Source organism: Strongylocentrotus purpuratus, unplaced genomic scaffold (genome assembly GCF_000002235.5).
Source record: "Strongylocentrotus purpuratus isolate Spur 01 unplaced genomic scaffold, Spur_5.0 spur5_scaffold_5, whole genome shotgun sequence".
In the NCBI taxonomy this organism is placed as follows: Eukaryota; Metazoa; Echinodermata; class Echinoidea; order Camarodonta; family Strongylocentrotidae; genus Strongylocentrotus; species Strongylocentrotus purpuratus.
The window spans coordinates 34,486,543-34,510,547 of NW_022145611.1; the positions used below are offsets into that span (position 1 = coordinate 34,486,543).

The 24,005-nt window shown below is 36.4% G+C and overlaps 1 protein-coding gene across 3 annotated transcripts; it reads left to right on the top strand.

Annotated features, from left to right (window-relative positions):
• Nucleotides 1-439: 439 nt before the first annotated feature.
• On the top strand, nt 440-22,217 carry LOC577955 (cytochrome P450 4V2). Of its 3 annotated transcripts, XM_030999739.1 has the most exons (12): nt 440-544; nt 2,031-2,248; nt 2,995-3,113; nt 4,251-4,336; nt 5,349-5,542; nt 6,059-6,128; nt 6,685-6,811; nt 7,616-7,798; nt 8,444-8,546; nt 8,866-9,000; nt 9,814-9,993; nt 10,456-10,729. In XM_030999739.1, exons 2-12 carry the CDS (start codon nt 2,071-2,073, stop codon nt 10,617-10,619), a joined length of 1,539 nt encoding a protein of 512 aa, XP_030855599.1. In that variant the 5' UTR covers nt 440-544; nt 2,031-2,070; the 3' UTR covers nt 10,620-10,729. The 3 variants fall into 3 exon arrangements, with proteins under 3 accessions (XP_030855599.1, XP_030855600.1, XP_030855598.1); XM_030999740.1 differs by lacking the exons at nt 440-544; nt 10,456-10,729 and adding an exon at nt 22,008-22,217 and having other exon boundaries at nt 1,959-2,248; XM_030999738.1 differs by lacking the exon at nt 440-544 and having other exon boundaries at nt 1,959-2,248.
• Nucleotides 22,218-24,005: the final 1,788 nt, after the last annotated feature.

Here is a 24,005-nt window from a genome sequence, read left to right on the forward strand (position 1 = left end):
TGAAAGCCGCGAAAGTGCACTTGATCCCGGGACAGAAAAACGATTACTCCCTCCCAAATGAATATTATATAGATCTCGGAAATTTTGCACCCCACACCCTTTCACTCAACTCATTCCAGCAGTCGAACAGTTGATAGAGTGTAACATCCTCGACATATCACCTGCTGGTGACGAAACTTTGCTGAAATACGAGTTTATCAATCTTGTGACCTTCTTAATGTTCAGCCAGCCCCTCGGAAAAGAGAGAACATAAAATACCCCCCCCCCCCCCTAAAAAAAAAAAAAAAAAAAAAAAAAAATGTTTTCAAAGCACGTGACTGCAGTAAAATCACTCCAATGTTGATCTTCGTACTATGAACGGTGTTTGACAACAAACAAGAACTTTGGCTTGCACGATCAAACGACATTGATACAATCCACTAATTAATTTCCCTCCAGATACTTTGAAAGCGTCGAGAGAACCATTCAGATTCTAAGGGCTATTATATTCATGATATTAGCTAACTAGTGGCGTAAGCTTTCTGAAAACGTTTGGTCCACAGGAGTAAGTAATATAACGATCATTTTCATTCTCTGCATGGATCCTAAAAGCTTGACAATTCTTGCTCACTTTTTAGCAATTTACATGTACATGATTGTATAATATTTTGTTTTATTAATGAAAACAAACAAAACCATGCATCTCTTTTAATGTGCTCATCTTCTCAATTCCCCCTTTACATTACAAGAGTTTAAATTTGTCTTATTTCAGTTATCGGTTACTACTTGCCTTCTTCCATATCCACTATTACATATTCATTATAAATTGACTCTAATTAAGTATTTGCTATCTGCATGTATTAACTTTGCTCACAATGGATTCTCTTAGCTACATGTCTTTTTACATATCGTTCTTAATTTATACCTATTTAAATATACTTGTACTTGCTTGTTTTTTACTTTGTAAAGCGCATAGAGAAACTTCGGTTTATTATGCGCTCAATAAATCTATCTTTGTTATTATTTTTATTAAATTTGCATTCTTGATATGCATATTCATTTTTCAAGCTAATGTTCCCATTTCATTCATCTTCTTACAGCACAGCCTTTCAATTACACTTCTGCTACACCATATTCCCTTCACCTGTTCACTTTGTTGTGTTCTCATTTGCATATGGCTTGCCTTGATATGCTCTAGCAACAGGCACTTTCTCTTCTCTCATTGGTTCTCTTCACCTCTCACCTTTGAACTATCTAACCTGCTCACCTCATCTATCTTGATTGGGTTCTCTCCTCACATGAATGTCCCCTGATTGGATTATTTTAGGCCTGATTTGTACATGGCGTGTGAGATTGTGATTTTCTTCTATGTTACTTTAGTTAAAGGTCGGGTGACATCCAAATATAAGATGATTCCTGTTAATGTGCAAGATTGCATACAACTCATATTTTGTTATTCAAATATCTAAATGTATTTCATACATTTTTAAGTATTTCACAATAATTTTCTAAGACCTGCTAAGCTCCACCCTAAAAAATATTCCAGATCTCATTCATCTTGTGACATCATCTGTCAATCATTTAAGTGAGCTAACAAGAGACAGTGGTATGTAACTTCCCCACATGCAGCTCAGCACATGCTCACAAAAGAATTGCATTCTTTCATACAATACCTCCACATTACCTCTCTTTTCCTGGTTATGTTACAGCACGTCGGACATAGCAACTATTATGTTGGTATTGTATGGTCTATTGTAAACAGGTGGTCAGTTCTGCTGAAGCTACATACCACTGTCTCATGTTAGCTCACTAATGATTGATAGGATGATGTCTCGAAATGAATGAGATCTGGAATATTTTTTAGGGTGGAGCTTAGCAGGTCTTAGAAAATTATTATGAAATACTTAAAAATGTATGAAATACATTTAGATATTTGAATAACAAAATATGAGTTGTATGCAATCTTGCACATTTTATGCAGTATGTTTAGCGATTGATTTTGTTCAGCTTTCTGCATACACGTTACAAAATTTATTGATCTAATTATTCAGACATAAGACGTGAATCTTGAGGGTTTTTCACCCATACCAAATGGCCGTAGTACTACCTGCTGGAATTGGTGTGACTGTGTGTATCGTAGCTTTATCTGCATTCCTGTTCTACTACATCGCCAGGTTCCTTCGTATTTTCCTTCTCATCAGTAAATTCGATGGCCCACCTGCAGTCCCGATTTTCGGGAATACACTCCAATTTAAGAGCGACCCTAGAGGTGGGTAAAAGCAATATCTTTCTTAATTTGGGAGATTTTACCCTTTACGTTTTGTGTATCTTTTTAGCATCACATTTGATTCAAAGGCAAATCATTTTTATATTGACGCCTTGCCCATACATTTTTTAAATATTTATTTAACTGTAGATATGTAACATTTCTTAGTTTGCTACTCACAGTCGGTGATAACTGATGAAATGATAATGTGTAAATTCACTCCAATTGAAAAACCTTTATCCTTTACGTATTGTGTATCTTTTAGCATCACTTTTGATTCAAAGGCAAATCATTTTTATATTGACGCTTTGTCCATACATATTTTTCATATTTATTTAACTTTAGATATGTAACATTTCTTAGTTTGCTACTCACAGTCGGTGATAACTGATGAAATGACAATGTGAGAATTCACTACAAGTTGAAAAATGTTTTCTTTGTAAATGCATCATTATTTTGTATTGAAGCCTCTGGATCATGCGGATTTAAAATATTTATGGTATGTGACTCAAGAGGTGGGTGACAATGTAATCTATTTAAACATTTAAACTAGCCGATATTAAGTGAGAGCATTTAAAAACAATAATTTTTAACTGCTACATTGGATGCAACTCGTCATTAATTTATTTCAATCTGAGTGGATTACAACATTTTGAAAAAGCTGTCACTCTTCAGCCCTTTAAAATTAGTGTGACAATTCAGTAAGACTGCAGTGTATAAGTGCTTTATTAATTTTCTTTTATTTGCAGAACATTTCCTGTATGATGTAGGTGTACGGGAGAAGTATCGTCACCAGTCAGGTGGTGTAATAAGAATGTGGTTTGGACCATTGCCGATAGTACTCATCTATAACGCTGTGCACTGTGAGGTATGTTTGTAACTCAAGTTCAAGTTCAAATACAAGTTTTATTCTCATTTTCAACAAGAAAAACACAAATTATGTACAATAAATAAATTAAATAAATTATAAACAACATTCTAAAAAATATACAAAAGTGATTACACAAGTGTACATGATATTTTTCTTTGCATAACAAAAGACATTGTTTATATAATTCATAATTTAGTTACAATGAATTATACGATAATCATATCAATCAATCTAAGTCAAGAAAAAAAGCAAAAGAAAACAATTTTGCTGTATATTATATGTCAAAATGTAGAGATCCACTAAAAAGCATAGCTTGTAGAGTGTTGACCCCTCAACAATAATGTTATAACAAATTAACACAATAATAAAAATGTATACAACAACAAGTGTTGTGTCTAAGGAGACTATACTGAAGAGAACAGGTATCAACATATAAGACGCAATGTGGAAGCACAAGGGTATGAACTACATGGCCAAGATTGTTCAAAAGAAAAGGGGTGAGTTGGTGTGAACTGCGTGAATGAAGGACAGTGTATAATTATGAAAGATAGGTAGCATGATGAGACAAGCTGAGCGCGCAATTTTAATTAGCACCAATTGGTATTAATCTTGCAATGATCTCTGTGTTAATATAAAAATCAAATTTTGGGATCAACATAAATAAACGTGTTCTGAGCTAAAAAGTGTTCTTAAACTCAATGATTCTTGTATAATAAAACTATCGCAGTGTCATGAAAATCAAAATAAATTTGTCGTCATTTCTTACAAATTCGTCATCATTTTTTACAATTTTTTAGTAAAATAATGTGAACCTTGACATTTTTTGTAACGAATTAATTGACGATTTAAGAAAGCAATCAAACCACATTTCCCCCTCCATCTTCTCCCTCTTTTTCGAACGCCTCCTTCCCCATCTCTCTATCTCTCCCCCCTTCTCACTCTGTCACTCTGTTTCTGTCTCTCTCTCTGTCCCTCTGTCTGCCTCTGTCTGTCTGTTTCTCACTCTTTCTCCTCTCTCTCTCTCTCTCTCTCTCTCTCTCTTTTGCTGTAACAGTTACTTTCTCCCCCTCTCTCCCTCTTTCGTTTATTAGGAAAATGATTAAATAAACGCCCAATTATAACCTTCTTGTATAGGCACTGATGAATAGCAGTCGTCATATCAATAAAGGAACCGAATACACATTTATGGAGCCGTGGCTTGGGAAAGGGTTACTAACAAGGTAAGCATAGGCGTAGCCCGGGGGGGGGGGCAAGGGGGCAATCCCCCCTGGTCATCCGCTAAAGAAAAGGTCATTAACGGAACTATGGGGTCAAGACCTTAACCATACTCTTATGTTTTTGGAGAGACTTTGAGCACTTCAATAAAAAAATAAATAAATACAAACACGATCAATTATTATAGACCCTTCCCCTATAATACATGCCTTACATAACAAGCAATCTAAAACCTCGGTGTCAAGTGTACAGCTGGTCATTGAGTATAATCAAGGGTAGACTTCGCCCTTTACCTCCAAAACTGTGTAAAATAAGAGGTTACTTATAATGATTATTTAGAATTTAAAGAACGCAGTTTTCAGTTTGGAACACCTATGCCCCTTTTCGGGCTCACAAGGAGGTACAAGAGCAACACAAAATATGCATGTAATAGACCAGTTCACGGTTAGCACATTACTGCAATGACCCCGAAAATCAACAGATCTTCAAAACATGAAGAGGTCCCACTATGTACATTTTGAAATAATCACTCCTACAGCGACGGAGGTACTATATAAATAGCCTTTGTTTCCCCTTTCCAAAGAATACTTCCTCCTGTGTATCATGGAGTGCACTGCGTGTACATGAATGAATAATGATTACATAACTTTCATGAGCATGTATCCAGTATTTCGTCTCCGTGTATTTCAAAATTTGTTCTGCAATGACCTTTATCTGCTCATGCTCAGACTGCAACCGTGAACTGGCTTTCCAATAGCCATATATTTTCCTGTGCTGAACACTGCTGATACAACATTAATGCACAGTATCAGTATACAGATTTGGACCTCGTCTTTATTTAGAGTCGATATTAATCATACATTTTAAGCGATTGATATCAATCGCAACTATGCACATAAGAGATGGGAGACCGCAAACTTGCGATTGATTGGAGGGCTTGCGATTGATGTGGATCAGTCGTCTCTTGATAAGACGGGGCCCAAATATACAACTTGAACTCTCTTCGTTTATTTTCAGCGGGGGTCAGAAATGGTTTCACCGACGCAAACTGCTCACTCCGACCTTCCATTTCTCCATCCTTCAAAGTTTCATGGAGGTTTTCAACGAACAGAGTATGATTTTGGTCAAGAAACTCGGAAAATTTGCAGATGAATCTGAGACCGTCAACATCTTCCCTCTCGTCACTCACTGCGTATTGGATATCATTTGCGGTATTATTTTCTTTTTTTTTGACATGCGTCGCAATCCTCGTCTGAGGAGGGGCGCTAGGGGCATGCAGCCCCATGGATTTTCAAAGTCCTAATATTTGTGTAACTATACCCCTCATATTGGGGCAGTGAAATGCCCGAGTATCCTTATATATTCGGGCAGTGGAGTTCCCGAATATCCATCTTTGGGTAGCGGGCCTGCCCGAACAATTTCATATTCGGGCAGGAGGTGCCGCATAATAAATGTATAATTTCTGTAATTTTCGATATGAACATGATTCAATTTATACTTTGATAATGATTCAATGTGATTTGGTGGCTCTATTCATGTGAGGCATAGGTCCTAAATTCTCCCTACATAGAGGTAAATAGTTTTACTAATGACAGAATTAACCTATTCCATCATAGTACTGCGATATCGTAACTATTTTATACTATTCAAAATGTAATCTATAAAACCAATCAAGACATAAATCTAATATGTTTTTCCATGTAACGGTATGTTGATATCTTTGGTAGATACCGCCATGGGGAAGCGCACCAATGCCCAGAGTGACAATGAAAATGAATATGTTAAAGCCGTTGGAAGGTAAGCATGACGTCACTTTATGAAATGGTACAACAAGTCACTCATAATTTTTATGTTGCAAATAAAATGATAAAGATTCAAACCTCGCCACCATTTTCAGCGACTGACATGCCTCAACGAATGACGTATCGTATGTCTGAATAGTGACAAGACACTGGGACCAGGGCACGAGCGAGAGCGGTATGATAGGTCTCTTAATTAAATAGATGGAAATTTGAGAGAACACGGTCATAGAGGAAGTAAGTGGAAGGGTGGTGTATCATCTTCTTTTCGTCTTTCCTTCTCTTTCTATTTTTCTTTTTTAATATCTTAAATTGGGGCTTTTCTTACCCTTATCCCATTATCCTTTTGCGCATAAGTAAATTATTTTAAAACGATGTATTGCCTGAAATTTAAAGCGCATTTCTAATAATTCACTTTAAAAAAAATCATAATCTCCTCCCTCGGTATTGCCCCTCAAATATTAATTAATTGTTTAGTTTGAAGATATAAAACACTTTCGAAGCTGTGTTTGCAGAATTTTAAATAAGTTTGTACAATGTGTTTATCTGTCCAGAATGAGTCATCTAATCGTCAGTAGAATACGGAACTTCATGCTGTGGCCTGATTGGATCTATAACAGAACAGACGCAGGGAAGGATCATGAGAAGGCACTACAAATTCTTCATGGAGTAACTAATAAGGTGATAACAACTAAAACACAAATGACGTAAAGCGAAAAGACCACATTTTGAAAAAATTATTACAGTGAAATGTGAAGCGATAATGTTGCTTTCATCTATAGTTTCTTGTCAATGTTGTGCACATGTGAAGCTACCCCCCCCCCCCTCCATGACAACAGAAGTATAGAAATACTCTCAATGTTGTAATTATCAATAAACAATGAGATTCCCTGAAACAGCATATCAAACAATGTGGGATTATTAGCACAGAACGTTTTGAAAACTGTTGTCCAATCAAAATATACCACTGTTCGACATGTTACCATTTTAATTAAAGGTAAAGACCAGTTTTGGAGGAAAAAAAACCGTCTCAAAAAATGAAAGGGAAGCTCTTATTACCAATCATGTGAAAGAATATGCTTTGACTAATACGTGATCATACAAATTTTGCTGGAAACCGCCTACTAATAGATATTTGGTAAACTATTATATCTATCCGGACTGGATAGATATAGGGTAGTCCCCTATACATCTTTTTGTGTACAGTGCTTGTAACTTTACCAAGACTGGGCCAAATTTCTTATCATTTTGATGATTCTAGAACCTTGCAGTACACACCAATACTTCTATGCTAGATGATCAACCTTTTCTGATCGATTCCACAACGTTTTTTTTCACAATGCGATCGCATGACCAGAACTGGTCTATACCTTTAACTTTAAAATATTATTAGGAACTTTTTTATCAAAAAATTGTAAACTATTAAAACGTCTCCAATAAAGGGAATGAAAGTAAAAATGGCTTGCCTCCATTATTAATATCCAGATGATCCAGGAAAGACTCCACGACCCCCTCCATAGCCCTAATGGAGGAACCTATGAAGATGATGCAGTCACCAGGAAACGCAAGAGAATCGCATTCCTTGATCTTCTTCTTCAGATGCACCGTGAGGATGCTACCTTCACTCTAGAAGCTATCAGAGAGGAAGTAGATACATTCATGTTCGAGGTGAGAGATGGTGCTGTAATATATTTGACATTCATCTGCCTATTCTTTCATATTAAGATTTAAGTTCGACACTACGCTGTAGTTATTATTGTTTCAGTACTGAAGGACGTCTGAAGTTTTGTACTCCCCACGCAATTAAGTTTTTACTGAATTCACGATAATAAGAACAGAATATACAATTGTGACCTTTGATGTTAAAAAGATTAACAAATAAATTAATGTTTGCGATTTATTGTGGGATGACACATCACATACTCAATACCTCTAAAATACAGGTCTTCTACAAAATTTGTTTGTACAGCTACTATATCATGCGAACGAGTAAGAGGATTTTCTTTTCTTTTTTGATAGTCTAAACCTTGCATTCTCCATTTTTCCATATAGTCTATAAATGAGTTTCAGTTTTTTCTCTTATTATTTTCTATACATTTCTTCACGAAATTCCTGATGGGTGTGTGGGGGGGGGGGGGGGTTGTGGGCTGGTCCCGCTCCCGTTTTTTCGGGATTGCCACTCTTGTCAATGGATATACGATACACCTAGTAATATGAGCATTCTTCCTTTCTCATTCGTCACAATATGATGGGGAATACAAGAAACCCGCACAATGCAAACGTTATATACTTTTTTGTTATTCCTCTGTTCAGGGTCATGATACGACCGCTGCAGCAGTCAATTGGGCTCTCCTACTAATTGGCCAGCATCCAACGGTTCAAGCTCGTCTGCATGATGAAATCGATCAGGTCTTTGGTAAGTATTAAACCTGGTTATTGAGCAAGGAGGAGGTTGACAACAACGGAAAGTTATATGTATCCCTTTATCATGTCTTTTAGTTAAGTAATAACTCTAATAAAAAGAGGATTTTACGTAGCAAAGTTTGTAATATCAGTATATGTAAATTGTCTAAGTTATTATCTACATTATTGTCAACATAGCTATATGATTTTTTACCATCATTTTGTAAAGAAACTTCCTCGAGCAGTCATGTTATTGTGTTTGATTTGATAGTCTTTTCATCTGTCGATGAACATGGATGAAAAATCAATTATTTCTATATCTATGATTAAAGGTGATTCTGAGCGGCCCATAACCTCAGACGACCTCTCCGAATTGTCCTACCTGAGTTGTGTTGTCAAGGAATCACTGCGTCTTCTCCCGTCTGTTCCAGGTATAGGCAGGGACTTAGATGAAGATATCATCGTGAGTGAGTATAAACATGGCGATTATTAACTTTGATTGATTTTGTCTTCTTAATTTGGATTGAAGGGTACTTTCTCTACATCTCTTGATAATACACAACAGTTTTCTTAAAGTGTGTATAGGGGGGGGGGGGGGGTACTCACAACATAGGACATAGAGGGGTGTGCCGCTGTAATGGGTCACTTTTTCACAAAAAATCCCTAAACATTAAAAAATGGGTCCGTTTTTTTCCAAATATTTTCGGGTGTCACCCGTAAAGCACCTGATTTTTTTTGGAATTTTTTTTTCTCGAGAAAAATGACCCCTAATAATGGGTATGGGTTTCGAGGCTTGAGTGGCACACCCCCGTCCAAACCAAATCTGAGTACCCCCCCCCCCCCGGATCCTTTAATATGTACATGTTCTATTTTTACATAATACTGTAATACTCTTTCCTTTATTAAGATTCCAGCTATTGTAGAGTTTTAGGTTCTTTCTTAACATTACTGCATGAGTGCATGCTTATTTAGAGACGGTAGACTGAAGTGTTGTGAAATTTTGAGCATGTTTAGTCAATGTTACTCGGGCATTCCCCCGGCGACAGTATATTCTTTCAGGATCTAGTGTGTGAAAGATATAGGGTAAGGGTTAGAGTATTTAGGAAGAGTGTTTGGTCCATGGTTAAGTTAAGTTAAAAACGTGGTTTTTGTATATAATGATAGACCACAGTACACGTAAAATTGTATACAACCAGAGTCTCTACCACTATGCGGGTAGTTAATGTACTTTGTGTAATTTGAATCCTATTAATCCTTAACACAATCTCGATCTACTGTAGATGGAAAAGTAGTGCCGAAAGGGGCCTCTGTCTTCTTGAGTATCTATGGCATTCATCATGACCCGGAACAGTTTCCTGACCCCGAACGTTTTGATCCTGATCGTTTTCTTCCGGAGAACTCGACCAAGAGACACCCTTTTGCCTTCATCCCATTCTCTGCTGGACCAAGGAACTGCATTGGTAAGAAAATTATTACTGCCCTGTGTTCCGATACTCTTGTTTCCTGACTTTTTAATAAATTTACAAAGGCTTCCGGGAAATTTCTTCTAGACATTTCCACACGCTTGTAATCTGTGACATTTTTTTTTAGAGCTCAAACCTTGCTTTGTGAATTCGGGCCAAGGGGTGTCAGAACATACGAACTTGGGAAATCTGGGGATGAAACAAGGGAATGAGACAACATCATGAAACTAATCAAGAATTAAAGCACAGAAAGAGTATATATACAGGGGGGGGGGGTATATATCGACAATTTCTGCCCATATGGCACATTGTTCGGGTGGGGTGTTATTTATTGCAATTATTGAGAAAAAAATGCAGTCAGGTACTGTCAAGGGAACTTTAAAATATTTCATCTCTGTTTAGAAACTATGTTTGGTTTTTTTGTTTGGACCTTAATATTTTTCTGTATTTTGTTCACAGGTCAGAAGTTTGCAATGATGGAGGACAAAGTTCTCCTGATCAACATCCTACGAAGGTTCTCTATTGAATCACTTCAGACTCTGGATGAAACTAAACCAGCCGGACAAATCATCCTCAGACCGGCAGAGGGCAACATACTTGTCAAATTAAGTCACAGGAAGTAGTTGGGGTCAACACAAAAACGTTTTTTCATTCGTATTTTTTTTGGTGAATCTTTATTAGAAGATGTTTTTAATTTGGTTAAAATGGGGTTGGGGTGTTAACACACGAACCCCACCCCCCCCCCCCCCCAAAAAAAAGGGAGGGGGAGAAAGAACAAAATTGATGAATGTTCCTTAGAAACCAGCTATTTAAGAAACAAATAAATTAAGAATCGTTGAAGAAAAGGGTCTATAGTCACCTTACTTTCAAAAACCCGCGTGGCACATATGCCTATATAGATATATCATACAGAACAATATTTACATTTTACTTATATTCCGTATAAAATAAGACAGTATTACTTCATATGAAACGTTAAAGAAGTATTATGTAGGTAAATTAATAGCATTATAGATAGTTGTGTACAATTTGCATTCTGACTATTGAAATACAACTTTACTCTTACGGGTGAATAAAATTAAACGAGGCTCTTCACGAAGACGTATCCATATTTTGATTAAATTGCGAAAACTGCCTATTTGGGGGGAACTGTTTTGAGACTTGATAGGTCATAATTATGAATAAAGTAATCAAAACTAATGCACACTTCTTTGTTAAGAGGTATGAATTAATGGAACTTCAGAAATAATATTCAACCGTTCGAGAATATTATGTGCACCACATAAGTTACAAAGATTGGCTGAAAAATTGTGTAGTGTCTGTAACGTGGATAATTATGTCTATCATATGTAACATTAACACTTATACTAAACCTTTCATCGTGGAACTACCCTTTGGAAGTAACTGTGGTATGATTATTTTTAAATTACCTTCAAAAGTTTTACAATTTTCATGAAGGTATCAAATTAGTGGCAATTTGTATATAGTGTTTCTATATTGCCCATGTTGATTATGCAATTTCAAATGACATTACCTTTATTAAATCATTTCAAATCATGTTGAAAACACACGGTTTGCATTTCTTTTTTTTCCCTTTATACCCATCTGTATATTACCCTGGCCTATCCGTAACAAACTCTTCTCTTATTAAAAAAACAGGATATGGGGTGTGTTTCTTTAGAAAAGATTCCATTGCATCATGAATGGATCTGGTTTATATAATCTTCAAAATGTTTGATATGTATCCTTCCTTGATTTTGTGGAAAAATAAATGATTTAAAAAAAAGATTATCACGATTGTATTATAAGATTTATTGTTCATGAATTGTTTATTTTAACTCTCTCTCTCTTTCTCTCTCTCTCTCTCTCTTTCTCTTTTCCTGTATGTACTTTGGAAACAAATACAGATATTATAGAGTATAGTTTTTGTCACAGTATATACATTCATATATTTTGTTCTATACCGAAGCCCAAATATCAAAGGTCGGGTAAGGATTGACAATGCCTATTTAATTTTTAAAGAAGTTTGCTATTATGCTTAACAAATGTAGTGAACACCTGGGATTCAAGCATCTTCGATTTATTCTATTTACACTGCTTTAAATAAAGTGGTTAGCATGTTTGCTATTGACCAATCGAGAAATTGGGACAAGAACGATATTTACTGCATCGATCAATACCGAAATTGTTTGACTTAGAATACATGTTTGCATAATCATATAGAAACGGACTCGAAATGGTACAAGTAAATACTCTTGACAGATATGGGAAATAGCAGTTAAATAGGCACCTTTTTTTCCTTCAAGTAAGGCGATGTCACTGACATGTTTCTTTTGACAAGTATGAGCACTATATGCCCTTTTCTCCATCGCCCCTGATCCTCCCCCGCTCCCGCCCCTCCGATCCACGTCCTACGCGACTTCTTTGTAGTTGTGAAAGGACAATCCCATGAGCAGCTCCCTCAGTAAGGGAGACCTCTGTAAATTAATAAGAATATTTGCGTATATACTTAAACTTGAACGTTGGACCTATATACACTGGACCTACATACACTGGACCTACAAGCTCCAATTTCATACAAGAGGTCACAGAAACGGGCAAAAATGGTGGTAAAGTTCAGTGGAACCTTATATAGATTAACGCGCTCTATCGGTCAGACCTTAATGATGCTTGATCTGGGGAGGTGCTGGGGTTGGATGCTGAGATGAGAGATATAGCACGGACCATCGCGGGAGGAACACTTCGCGAAGATATTTTCGAAAACTGTAAGTTTTATCTTTGCCATTATTTCATTAATGTTGTCTGTGATTGTCCACTTCTTGTTAAGCCTTTATATCTATGAAAAAGACAAGGAATAGAAAATATTATATATTAGTTCTTGTTGACCCTAACACTACTTTTTGATAATAATTATTTATAACTATATATGGATCAATATTGTGAACCATTCATATCATTATTGTCTGTCTAGCTATGAGTGTCAGTCAATTAAAATCATACAACAGATTTTGAAATACGAAAGCTTAAATTTGATTATAAAACAGGGCTTTGTACAGTCAAAACGCACACGTTCTACATCTCTTTGGTATAATTACTGTCTCGATTAGAAAACCATCTCCACATGTTATAAATTCGATACATTTCGTTTAAGCCTATAATAAAAATCATGCCTAACACTAATTTTTTGGATGAATTGATTCGAAGAAAAGATAATGCCAGGTTACAAAAAGCCAACATTTTTTACACAATATTATTATTGGTCATAATTCAGAGACATTCTGTGATTTCCATCGCACCAAGATGGCCGCTGTACTCTCTGCTGGAATTGGTGTGACTGTGTGTATCGTAGCTTTATCTGCATTCCTGTTCTACTACATCGCCAGGTTGCTTCGTATTTTCCTTCTCATCAGTAAATTCGATGGCCCACCTGCAGTCCCGATCTTCGGGAATACACTCCAATTTAAGAGCGACCCTAGAGGTGGGTAACAACAATATCTTTCTTAATCTAACCCAGATTTTACCCTTTACCTCTATCGTGTATCTTTTCAGCATTAAGTTTGATACAAAGGCGTATCACTATTACATCGACGCTTTGTCCCTGCACATTTTTCATATTAAGTTAACTTTAGATAAATTATGTATTGCAACTGGCAGTCAGTGATAACTGATAAAATGATAATTTGTAGTAAACCACCCCTCCCACAAACACACACACACACACACACACGCACACACACAAACACATCCGGCCGCCGATAATGACGTGGGATTAAATTTACGATCGGGTGCAGGGTGCAACATAATTTATCAGATTATATGCGCACTCTGCTTGTTGAAATGATATTTTGTCTCTTCCTTTGATTACTATTGTTCTCGTATTAAGTACAATATTCCATTCCTTTCATGACGCCAAAAATGCGGGGATGTGGCTTCAATTCATCCGCATATACATGACAAGTGTTCAAGAGTATGCCAGTTATTTATTTATTTATTTATTTACTTGTTGTGTATTTCTTCATTATTTTATTGATTCATTCATGTATTTATTTATTGTATTATTTATTGATTTATTTATTTATTGATTGATTGATTGATTGATTGATTTATGCATTAATGTATTTGTCCATATATCTATAATTTATATAATCTGCATATTTATCGCTTTTATAATATTTGTAGACATTTTCCTGTACTATCAAAGGAACTTCGAGAGATATCGTCAGGGAACTGGAGGCATAACAAGGATATGGTATGGACCGTTACCTGCTGTGATCGTCTACAGTGCCAAACACGGCGAGGTAATATCGAGATATTCTCTTCGAATAAGATGTCACAAATAATTATTCTAGGATTTCTAAACTAACCCCAGGCTCAGCCCCCTATAATTATTTGTGCAAAAATAACGAGCCGGTCATTTACCACTAAGCCCCCTATTATTCGTGAAAACGAGGCAAAAGTTTAAATCCATAGGTTTATTTCGGGCATTTCAACGAAGATTTCAAAATGGAAATGACATTATCATGATTATGTATCCTTCTTTTCCCACCATTTCTTACTCCCAAAATAAGCCTACCACAATATTCAGGGCACTGAGAGCTTATTTCTTCAGCGGGCTGAAGATTTTACACGTTTAACAGAATAGAAAGGAAAATAACAAAAAGCACCTCAGTGCTCCCAAGGGATTGCTGCAGCAGTGCAATACCACCGGCTCATCCAGGTCCATGCTAATATTTGATTTCCCCTTATTCATAAATCTCGCGCTCCGTGGACAAAACATGAACAATAAATATAGAAGGAAAGAATTTTTTTTCTCCGCGGACTCTGGAACATTTTTGCGTATACACATTTGATGGTGAGCAAACATCCCTGGATACTTACGATCAGCCGTTAACTCCATATTTGAACGGGCGGTTGCCTGATACAGTTGCCGAAAATGTGTCAACATCAACAGAAAAAGTCATCATAATATAATTATTACCAATTTGCTGACGAAACGAGGAATTCTAAAAAATAGCACCGAGTACAGACATCATCAGAGTAAACGAATGTTAAACAAAATCCAAAGTCGGACAACAAACGGAAGCTAATATGTCTGTTTTCGTTGCTATTCTTCTCGCATTCAATTTACCCTCACACTGTCTATTTGTCTTTAAATTTTGCTCCTGCAATTATTCCACCGTGTAACAGTATCGATTTATGTTTATTAACCTTTATTAATGCCTTCCTTGTATCCCATAATAATTAAACAGGCTTTAATGAATAGCAGTCACCATACCAGTAAGGGAATCCAATACAAATGCTTGGAGCCATGGCTTGGAAAAGGGCTGCTTACAAGGTAAAAATCTAACTAGGACTATCTTATTATGAAACAACTATTCACCCTTTAAATATACACAATGCAATACAAAGATTTAAATTAACTCTTGTTTTACAACGCTTTGAATCATTAAACTTGTCGAAGATGGTATTGATCAAGTTTGCACCACCTTTAAGAAAAAATAAAGGCTGTGCAGGTAGATATTTACTATTCAATCCATAAAAGTGCTACTTTTTATTGGCAACGAAATGTCGCAATTTTACCAACCCTATTTTCTCTCCTCTAAACAATCCTTAATCCCCATGAAAGCATTATGGGTTTAGTTGTACATTCTTTATCTGATTGTGGCAATGCACGTCTTCTATTAGATGACCAATGTTTTTTGTTTTTTTTTAAATGTTGCAATTTATTGATGTATTCAATAAGGCCCCGTGTTCTCGATGTATTCAATAAGGCCCCGTGTTCTAATGTCTAAATCTTGAAACGCCTTTTACAAATTCTTTATTCATCAGCTCGGGTAAGAAGTGGACTCACCGACGAAAGCTGCTCACTCCGACCTTTCATTTCTCCATCCTACAAAATTTCATGGAAGTGTTCAACGAGCAGAGCATCATCTTGGTCAAGAAACTCGAAAAGTTTGCAGAGAAATCTGAGACGTTCAACATCTTCCCTTTCGTCACCCACTGTGTGCTGGATATCATTTGCGGTAATACATGACTTAGTTTTGAGATAATATTAGTGATGAAATTACCTGAAATGAACTTTCATATTTCATAATAATATTGATAAGTTTTGTGTGGGCATTGTCATGTGAAGAAGCTTTCAGTGACTGTGTTACGTTTCGTCACCACTATGTTCCAAAACCGGCCTTCTCATATTTCATATCGGAGGGACGGTGCAGCGAATGTCCCAGCTAATCAATACTAGTGTAGACTCGTTTGAAGTACATTGTTCAATGGGCTAAAAATATGTTACAGTCCCTACTTATAGAGAGGGAATTTTCTTATTTGGGGGGGGGGGGGTTGTGGGGGGGGGGGGTAAGACTGATGGATGTAAAGATGTATTTTTGGCTAACACGATTGTATATATAGTCACATACTTTGATCTGGGGGTTCTATATACGAAGAATTACAAATTTAGGATGGTGGCATTTTTCTTTTTCTCATAGTTCTTTATTCACAAAAATAAATTCCACATGTTCTATCATAATACATCAACAAATAGGATCACCACAGCCAAATACTTTAGGGCAGAAAAAAGTAGAAGGTAATAATAGACTCATGAGGTACGCCAAATTAGTGTTTCATCCCAGTCATATCGTTCCTTGTCTTCTGATATCAGGTTTACCAATGGTATCGTTATAAATAGTTTATTTTATTTTATTCATAGTTTTATTTGTAGCTTTATTGATGTAATCATCACTCGTGCAATCTTTATAGCCAACTAGAAATAAATTTAGCAAAGAAGTACTGTATGCCTCGAGAGAGATTTAACAGAAATTAATAATAATATTCTTTTTCCTTTTTTCATATCTTTGGTATATAGATACCGCCATGGGGAAGCGCACCAATGCACAAGAGGACAGTGAGAATGAATACGTTCGAGCCGTTGACAGGTACGTGGTCAAGGAATATATCAAAAGTTAACCTGTGTGAATATACCGGTACCTATTGGTAATAGTAATGATCAAATACTACTCAGAATATATGGGCACATGTGTCAAGCAAAATGCTGCAGCAATCTCATGATGTGATTTCCTCAACATTCATCGAGCAAGATATTGCACTTGTGGAATGTTTTTCCTGAATCGACCTTGGAAAAATATTGTAGTTTCAAGAAATAAAGTTGCATATTGTCACATCGAATTATCCTTCTGATCGGTCTTATAAACACAACCAAGGTTTTACACAACCGTCGCTTAAAAAAAACAAAGAGTGCCAGTGACAATATTCCACGATGTTTTTTTTAAATTTGTTTGTCTGTTTGCTTCTTTCTTTGTCCAGTATGAGTCGTCTTGTCGTTCGTAGGATGAGGAATCCGTTGTGTTGGTCTGATTGGATTTATTACAACATGGGAGTCGGGAAGGAACATGAGAAATCATTGAATGTTCTACACAAAGTAACCAATGAGGTGATTTTCAATACATGAACTAACGAAAGGAATTTACTGTTTGAGATGGTAACGATGGTAACGATGGTAATTGTTACAGAAATAAGCATTCTGCATTGATGAAGATTCGGTGCGTTCTTTAGGCTATAACACTTTAGGCTTAACTCAACAACAAACGTATATTAATTTTATCCAAATATTTTGTCATTAATAAGTAAATTTTGTAGTGGTTACATTGGCAAAAAATTAATCTGTAATTGGTAATTACCATTACTGTGAGTCCATGATTATGAGATAATACCAAACTTTGCTTTTCTTTCTTGGAAATAATATTATATTGGTTCAACAGTTATAATGTTCATCTCCAGATGATCCAGGAAAGACTCAGTGACATTCCCTCAAATGAAAATGGAACCAATCAAGATGATGCAGTCACCAGGAAACGCAAGAGAATCGCATTCCTTGATCTTCTTCTTCAGATGCACCGTGAGGATGCTACGTTCACTCTTGAAGATATCAGAGAGGAAGTAGACACTTTTATGTTCGAGGTGAGTGTTTCCGACGGACATCATGGGCACAGTTAGCTGCGTTTCGCCCCTTTGCTCTTATTTTCACAGTGGTTTGGGCTGATAATTATTAGGATTCTATATACAGCCATTGTATGAAAACATTTACTCTGTAACCTCAAGTAATTTATTTAGGGGACATTGAGAGAGAGAGAGAGAGAGAGAGAGAGAGAGAGAGAGAGAGAGAGAGAGAGAGAAAGAGAGAGATAGAGAGAGAGAGAGAGGGAGAGAGAGTAGAGAGAAAGAGCGAGAGAGAGAGAGAGAGAGAGAGAGAGAAGGAAAAAAAAGCTAGGGGAAATGATCGGCCTTAAAACCTTTCGTTAATGTTGAATCGTGTGCCCAAGGGTGTCGATTTGTATCCGTGGTTGGGGGATGATAGGTGCCAAAAAAGCGCGGAAGCTTTGACGCTCATTAAATTATTAGAGAACGAATACGATTCGATGTACCATCTCGACTTTTAATCCTTAATGTTTGAATCAAGTTCCCCTTCCCCCGCGCTTAGCGCGGAAGCTCTGACGTTTCATTAGATTATTAAAGAAAGAATACGATTCGATGTACCATCTCGACTCTTAATCCTTAAAGTTTGAATCAAGTTCCCCTTCCGCGCGGAAGCTCTGACGTTTCATTAGATTATTAAAGAAAGAATACGATTCGATGTACCATCTCGACTCTTAATCCTTAATGTTTGAATCAAGTTCCCCTTCCCCCGCGCGAAGCGCGGAAGCTTTGACATTTCATTAAATTATTAAAGAAAGAAGACGATTCGATGTACCATTACTCGACTTCTAATCCTTGTCTGAATTCAGTCCCCCCCCCATTTTTGACATTTCATTAAACTATTAAAGAAAGAAGACGATTCGATGTACCATTACTCGACTTCTAATCCTTGTCTGAATTCAGTTCCCCCCCCCCCCCCTCCCGCGCGAAGCGCGGAAGCTTTGACGTTTCATTAAATTATTAGAGAAAGAAGACGATTCGTTGTACCTTTCTCGACTCTATATCTTTGTCTGAATTCAGTTTCCCCGCTCCCGTGCGAAGCGCGGAAGTTCTGACGTTTTATTAAATTATTAGAGAAAGAAGACGAACCGTTGTACCGTTCTCGACTCTAAATCCTTGTCTGAATTCAGTTTCCCCGCTCCCGCGCGAAGCGCGGAAGCTTTCTCCTTGTTTCTTATCTCATCACGAATTCGTCACAGAGTTCATCTATGTTTACACTGTCCAGGAATGTCTGATGTGCATTGCAGATTGCTATTTTTGCGCTCACGCGCTTAACATTTAGCTCGCTGCTTTTTAACGCTGCGTCTTTGCATTTGGCGCACTGCATTTCTATGATGCTGTTGATTGAACAAATTGAATAAATTCATTAATTCCTGAAAAATCCATATGAGCGAGAATTCAATTTGTTCTTGTCTCATATACGGTCGTCTCATTTACTTCGTAAATGTGTATGTATTATGAAAATGAGGTAGCAAAATGCGTATATTGATGGTCATCTTGCGAGTAATAACCATTAACTACTCTAATCGGGCTCTCATCATTAATTTTTCTTTTTTGATTTTTTTTTATGGTGAATTATTGGGGGGATGATTGTACAGGCCCCCCCCCCACCTGAAATATTGGGGGGGAGGATATATCCCCCATCCCCCCGGGATCGACACCCATGCGTGTGCCACTTACAATATCTATATATGTATATATATATATATATATATATATATAATATGTATATGATTTCAAAATGATTCACACAAGTGCTTGCAATATACCTGTAGCTGAAATTGTTGCCCTATAAACAAGCCACAGCAACAACAACAAAAATCTAAATACAGAAACCTTTACTGATTCTGACTTCACATTCTAGGGTCATGACACGACATCTGCAGCAGTCAGTTGGGCTCTCCTACTAATTGGCCAGCATCCAGAGGTTCAAGTCCGTCTACATGATGAAATAGATCAGGTCTTTGGTAGGTCACTGGCAAAAATCATCCTTGTGATGATTCTTATCTATTAAACTCGTCACATGAACTTCTTGATTGATTGATTGATATCATTGAAGTGGTTTATTTAATGAAAAGCATACATTCGAAATAGAGGCCAAGGCTGAAACAATTTTGAATTAACGAAAGATTTTAAAAATACATTTGAATACAATACATTGAAAATTGGTTCCCAAAAATACAGTAATATGCAAAATAATATACAAAATAGGAATAATATTGAACAAAAATATCAACAAGTATCTAGAAAAAGACAGGAAAGTGAAAAGAGCAGACGAGAACAAGCTTGAAATAGAAGAGGGAGAAATTTAGATGAAGTATTCGAAATAACTTAACACAGGATAATCGCACATTATATTTACACAGGTATGAAAGCTAAAATAGTCAGGTGCTCAAAATTCAGATTCATTTGCAGTAAATTTACATTAATAAGGTTAGGGGATATGTTTGGATATACACTGCTATTTATTGTATGTTTTTACCTGTTGTTTTTATAAAAACATTAATAGATGAATCGCTTTTCCAAACACATTTCATATTCTGAAAATCAGATAAAAACAAATCAGTCGTACTAATTTCGCTTTTACAGTCTGATTCAGAGAATGTCATTTTATGTGATTACATACATTTTGGAGAAGAAAAAGAATCTCACTTCCCATCATTGGAATGTCCCAGCTTATAAAGGTAGGCCTATACCAGCTTCTCAATCTTGTGGTGAAGAATTATCATTTACTCATTATTTTGGAATCATCTTCTCGGGACAACACTACAATTCAACTCTTATGGTTTTCCATAGTTATGAACTTGCACAGTCATAATGGCTATTATCAATTAATTATTAATTCAAAGGTGAATCTGAGCGACCAGTGACCTCAGATGACCTCTCAAAACTACCATACTTGAGTCGTGTTATCAAGGAGACACTTCGCATCACCCCGCCTGTTCCAGGATTAAGCAGGGAACTTGATGAGGACATCGTTGTAGGTAAGAGTGTGTTTCTTTAAACTGGAGCATTATTGAGCAATGTTGTTATAGGGATTGCATTTAGAAGGCCCTAATATCTAAATAACGATAATCTTCGTTGGAGATCATTGTAATTGAAAAGTTCAATGTGGAAAATGAGGGTCAGCTTCTTAAAAGCTTTTTTATACTTTGGGACTCTTGACTACCAGAACAAATTATACATAAACCATCAATCCTAGTAATTAAAACAAAACATTAAACCTATATAGGAGAGACATGAATATGACTTGTCAAAGGGCATAGACAACGATATCAGACTATCATGCGTCTTATGTAACCACCGAATCGTTATTGTTTTTTCGTTATAATTTCCCGTGATGCTAATATCTTTTTCATATGTATCACCCATTGATTTACTATAGATGGTAAAGTGTTGCCTAAAGAAGCGATGGTTATTATCAATATCTATGGCATCCATCATGACCCAGAACAGTTTCCTGACCCTGATCGTTTTGATCCTGATCGTTTTCTTCCGGAGAACTCGACCAAGAGACACCCTTTTGCCTTCATCCCATTCTCTGCTGGACCAAGAAACTGCATTGGTAAGAGTGTAGGGTGGGTATAGGAAAATCGAGAGTAGAAATTAAAGAAAAATATCAAAACAAGAGATGAGGAAAATATAGAAAGAGAAAGGGTAAGAGGGCAAGGATAATCGAAGATGGGTGAGAGAGGGGAGGATGAGAAAGAGAGACAAAGGGAGACAGAGAGACAGAGAGACAGAGAGGGAGAGAGAGACAGACAGACAGACAGAGACAGCGAAGGAGGAGGCAACGAAGGATAGGAAGTAATGGGTGGAGGGAAGAGAGGGAGCCTACACTACAGAGAGGGGTATTAGAAGGAAAAGATAGGGGAACATATGGGTGAGTGAGGAAGAGCAAAGAGTGAGGGATGGGAGGGAGGGAGGGGGAGAAGAAAGAGAGAAAGCTGGAAAGAAGTATTTATTCTTGTATAAATTGTATTACTCTTACACCGATCTCATGCTTTTCTAAACATTCACAGGTCAAAAGTTTGCAATGATGGAGGACAAGGTTATCCTGATCAACCTCCTTCGAAGATTCTCTGTTAAATCCCTTCAGACTCTGGATGAGGCTAAACCAGCTGGATTGCTGATCTTACGACCAGCAGAGGGCACTATTCTCGTCAAATTAAGTTTGAGGAAGTAGTTTGGGGCCAAACCGAAGCACCCATCAGCTAGCAACAGACATGTAGCCAGTGACGGATCCAGGGAGGGGGGGGGGGGGGGCGTAGGGCCCGGCCACCCCCCCCCCCCCTCCCCCCTAGGAAAAAAACATGTAAAAACACGTAAATTTTACCTTTTGGGTGATAACAATATTTTAAAAACAGTCGAGTGACTCCCCCGGGATAAAACGAAGCTAATATGACCTGGGGGCGTTTCACAAATCAGTCACAAATGACAGTTTTTGTTATAAGCTCCTTGCTTCTGATTGGTTGTCAACAGATTTGTCATTTGTCATTGAAACAAGGCTTTGTGAAACGGGTCCCAGATGATCGCACGTGGATCTTGGATTCTATTCGAGCGATGAGCGTGGCAGATGTGGGCGTGGCGGGGGCTTGTCGCTGTTTTCTTGAATGCAGAAAGAATTTAGATTGACCCTAAACTGTAATAAAAGAAATATGGTACATTTAACTGTTTTTAAAGCTAGGAATTATGGACGGAGAACCGGGTAAAGAGCAGAATTTTGATATCATGCCATTATCCAGTGTTAACTCAAGCAGAATCTATATGCTAGATCTATTTTTAAAAAAGAAAGAAAATCAGTCCATTTCTTTAAGGTATTTCTTCTTCTGTAAACGAATAAGTATCAATCACATCATTCTACGAGATCGAATGAGTAATATAAAGGATGCCACTCAACGGAAGCCAAACAACATGCATGGTATAGACATGTATTGTATCGTATTTTATTAAACTTCAATGATATATATCAATATTCTGTTTATAAACATAAATCAATTTGTAATGCAATTCAACCAATCAATATTCTGTTTGTAAACATTATGAATCAATTTACAATGCAATGTAACAACTAAGTGAAATCAATATTATGTTTGTAAACATATATATCATATAAATTAATTTAGACTGCAATGTAACGAATCAATATTCTGTTTGTAAACATATATCATATAAATCAATTTACAATGCAGTGTATATAGCAAAACAGAAGGAAAATCATATACAGCAGAAACAGTTTCTTTTCTTCTCGTAATAACATGAATCCCTAAAGTAAATATAATGTACCATAATGTACCATACATCCGAAGATTTCGATAGGTAAAACCTAATATAGCAATTTTCATTATACGAAATAGGTATATGAAGTACATGAAATGCCTAAATAAATGAAGTGATAGTATTTATACATATTATATGCGACCTACTGCAAAATTAAACCCCAAAACATAAGGTTGAACATTTTTACTTTGTTATTACATATTATCTAAAAGTTACCCCTCACTGTAACTATGTTTTTGGTGAACGAGGAGAAAATATCTATTACATTTTTATTGCCTAATCTCATTATGAATATGGCTTTTTCTTGACATTCCATGCTACTAAAATTTTCTTCCAAATTGCTAAAATTGTCAATAAAATCTACTCGTAAATCTTTATATTTGTCATATTTCATAATTATATGGAATTCATCTCCTACAAGATCCATATTTCAGTCTTCACAGAATCGTAGATTCTGGGGCGTTTTTTCTGGTGTTTTATATCTTCCCGTTTCTTTGTGTAAGTTGTGTGCGCTCAGTCGTAGTTTTGTGATATTTTTTCTTAAATTTATTTTTGGTACATGAGATAAATACTTGTCTTGCTTGATTGTATTTTTAAATTGTCTTAAGGTTCTGTTTTTATTTTTTTTATGGGTATCCCTATCATTAAAAAAAAATCCAGTTTTAATTGTTCATCAATTCTTCTTTCCATACAAATTTTACATAGCTCGACAAAATCTTTTTGAGAAATTGGTATATTTT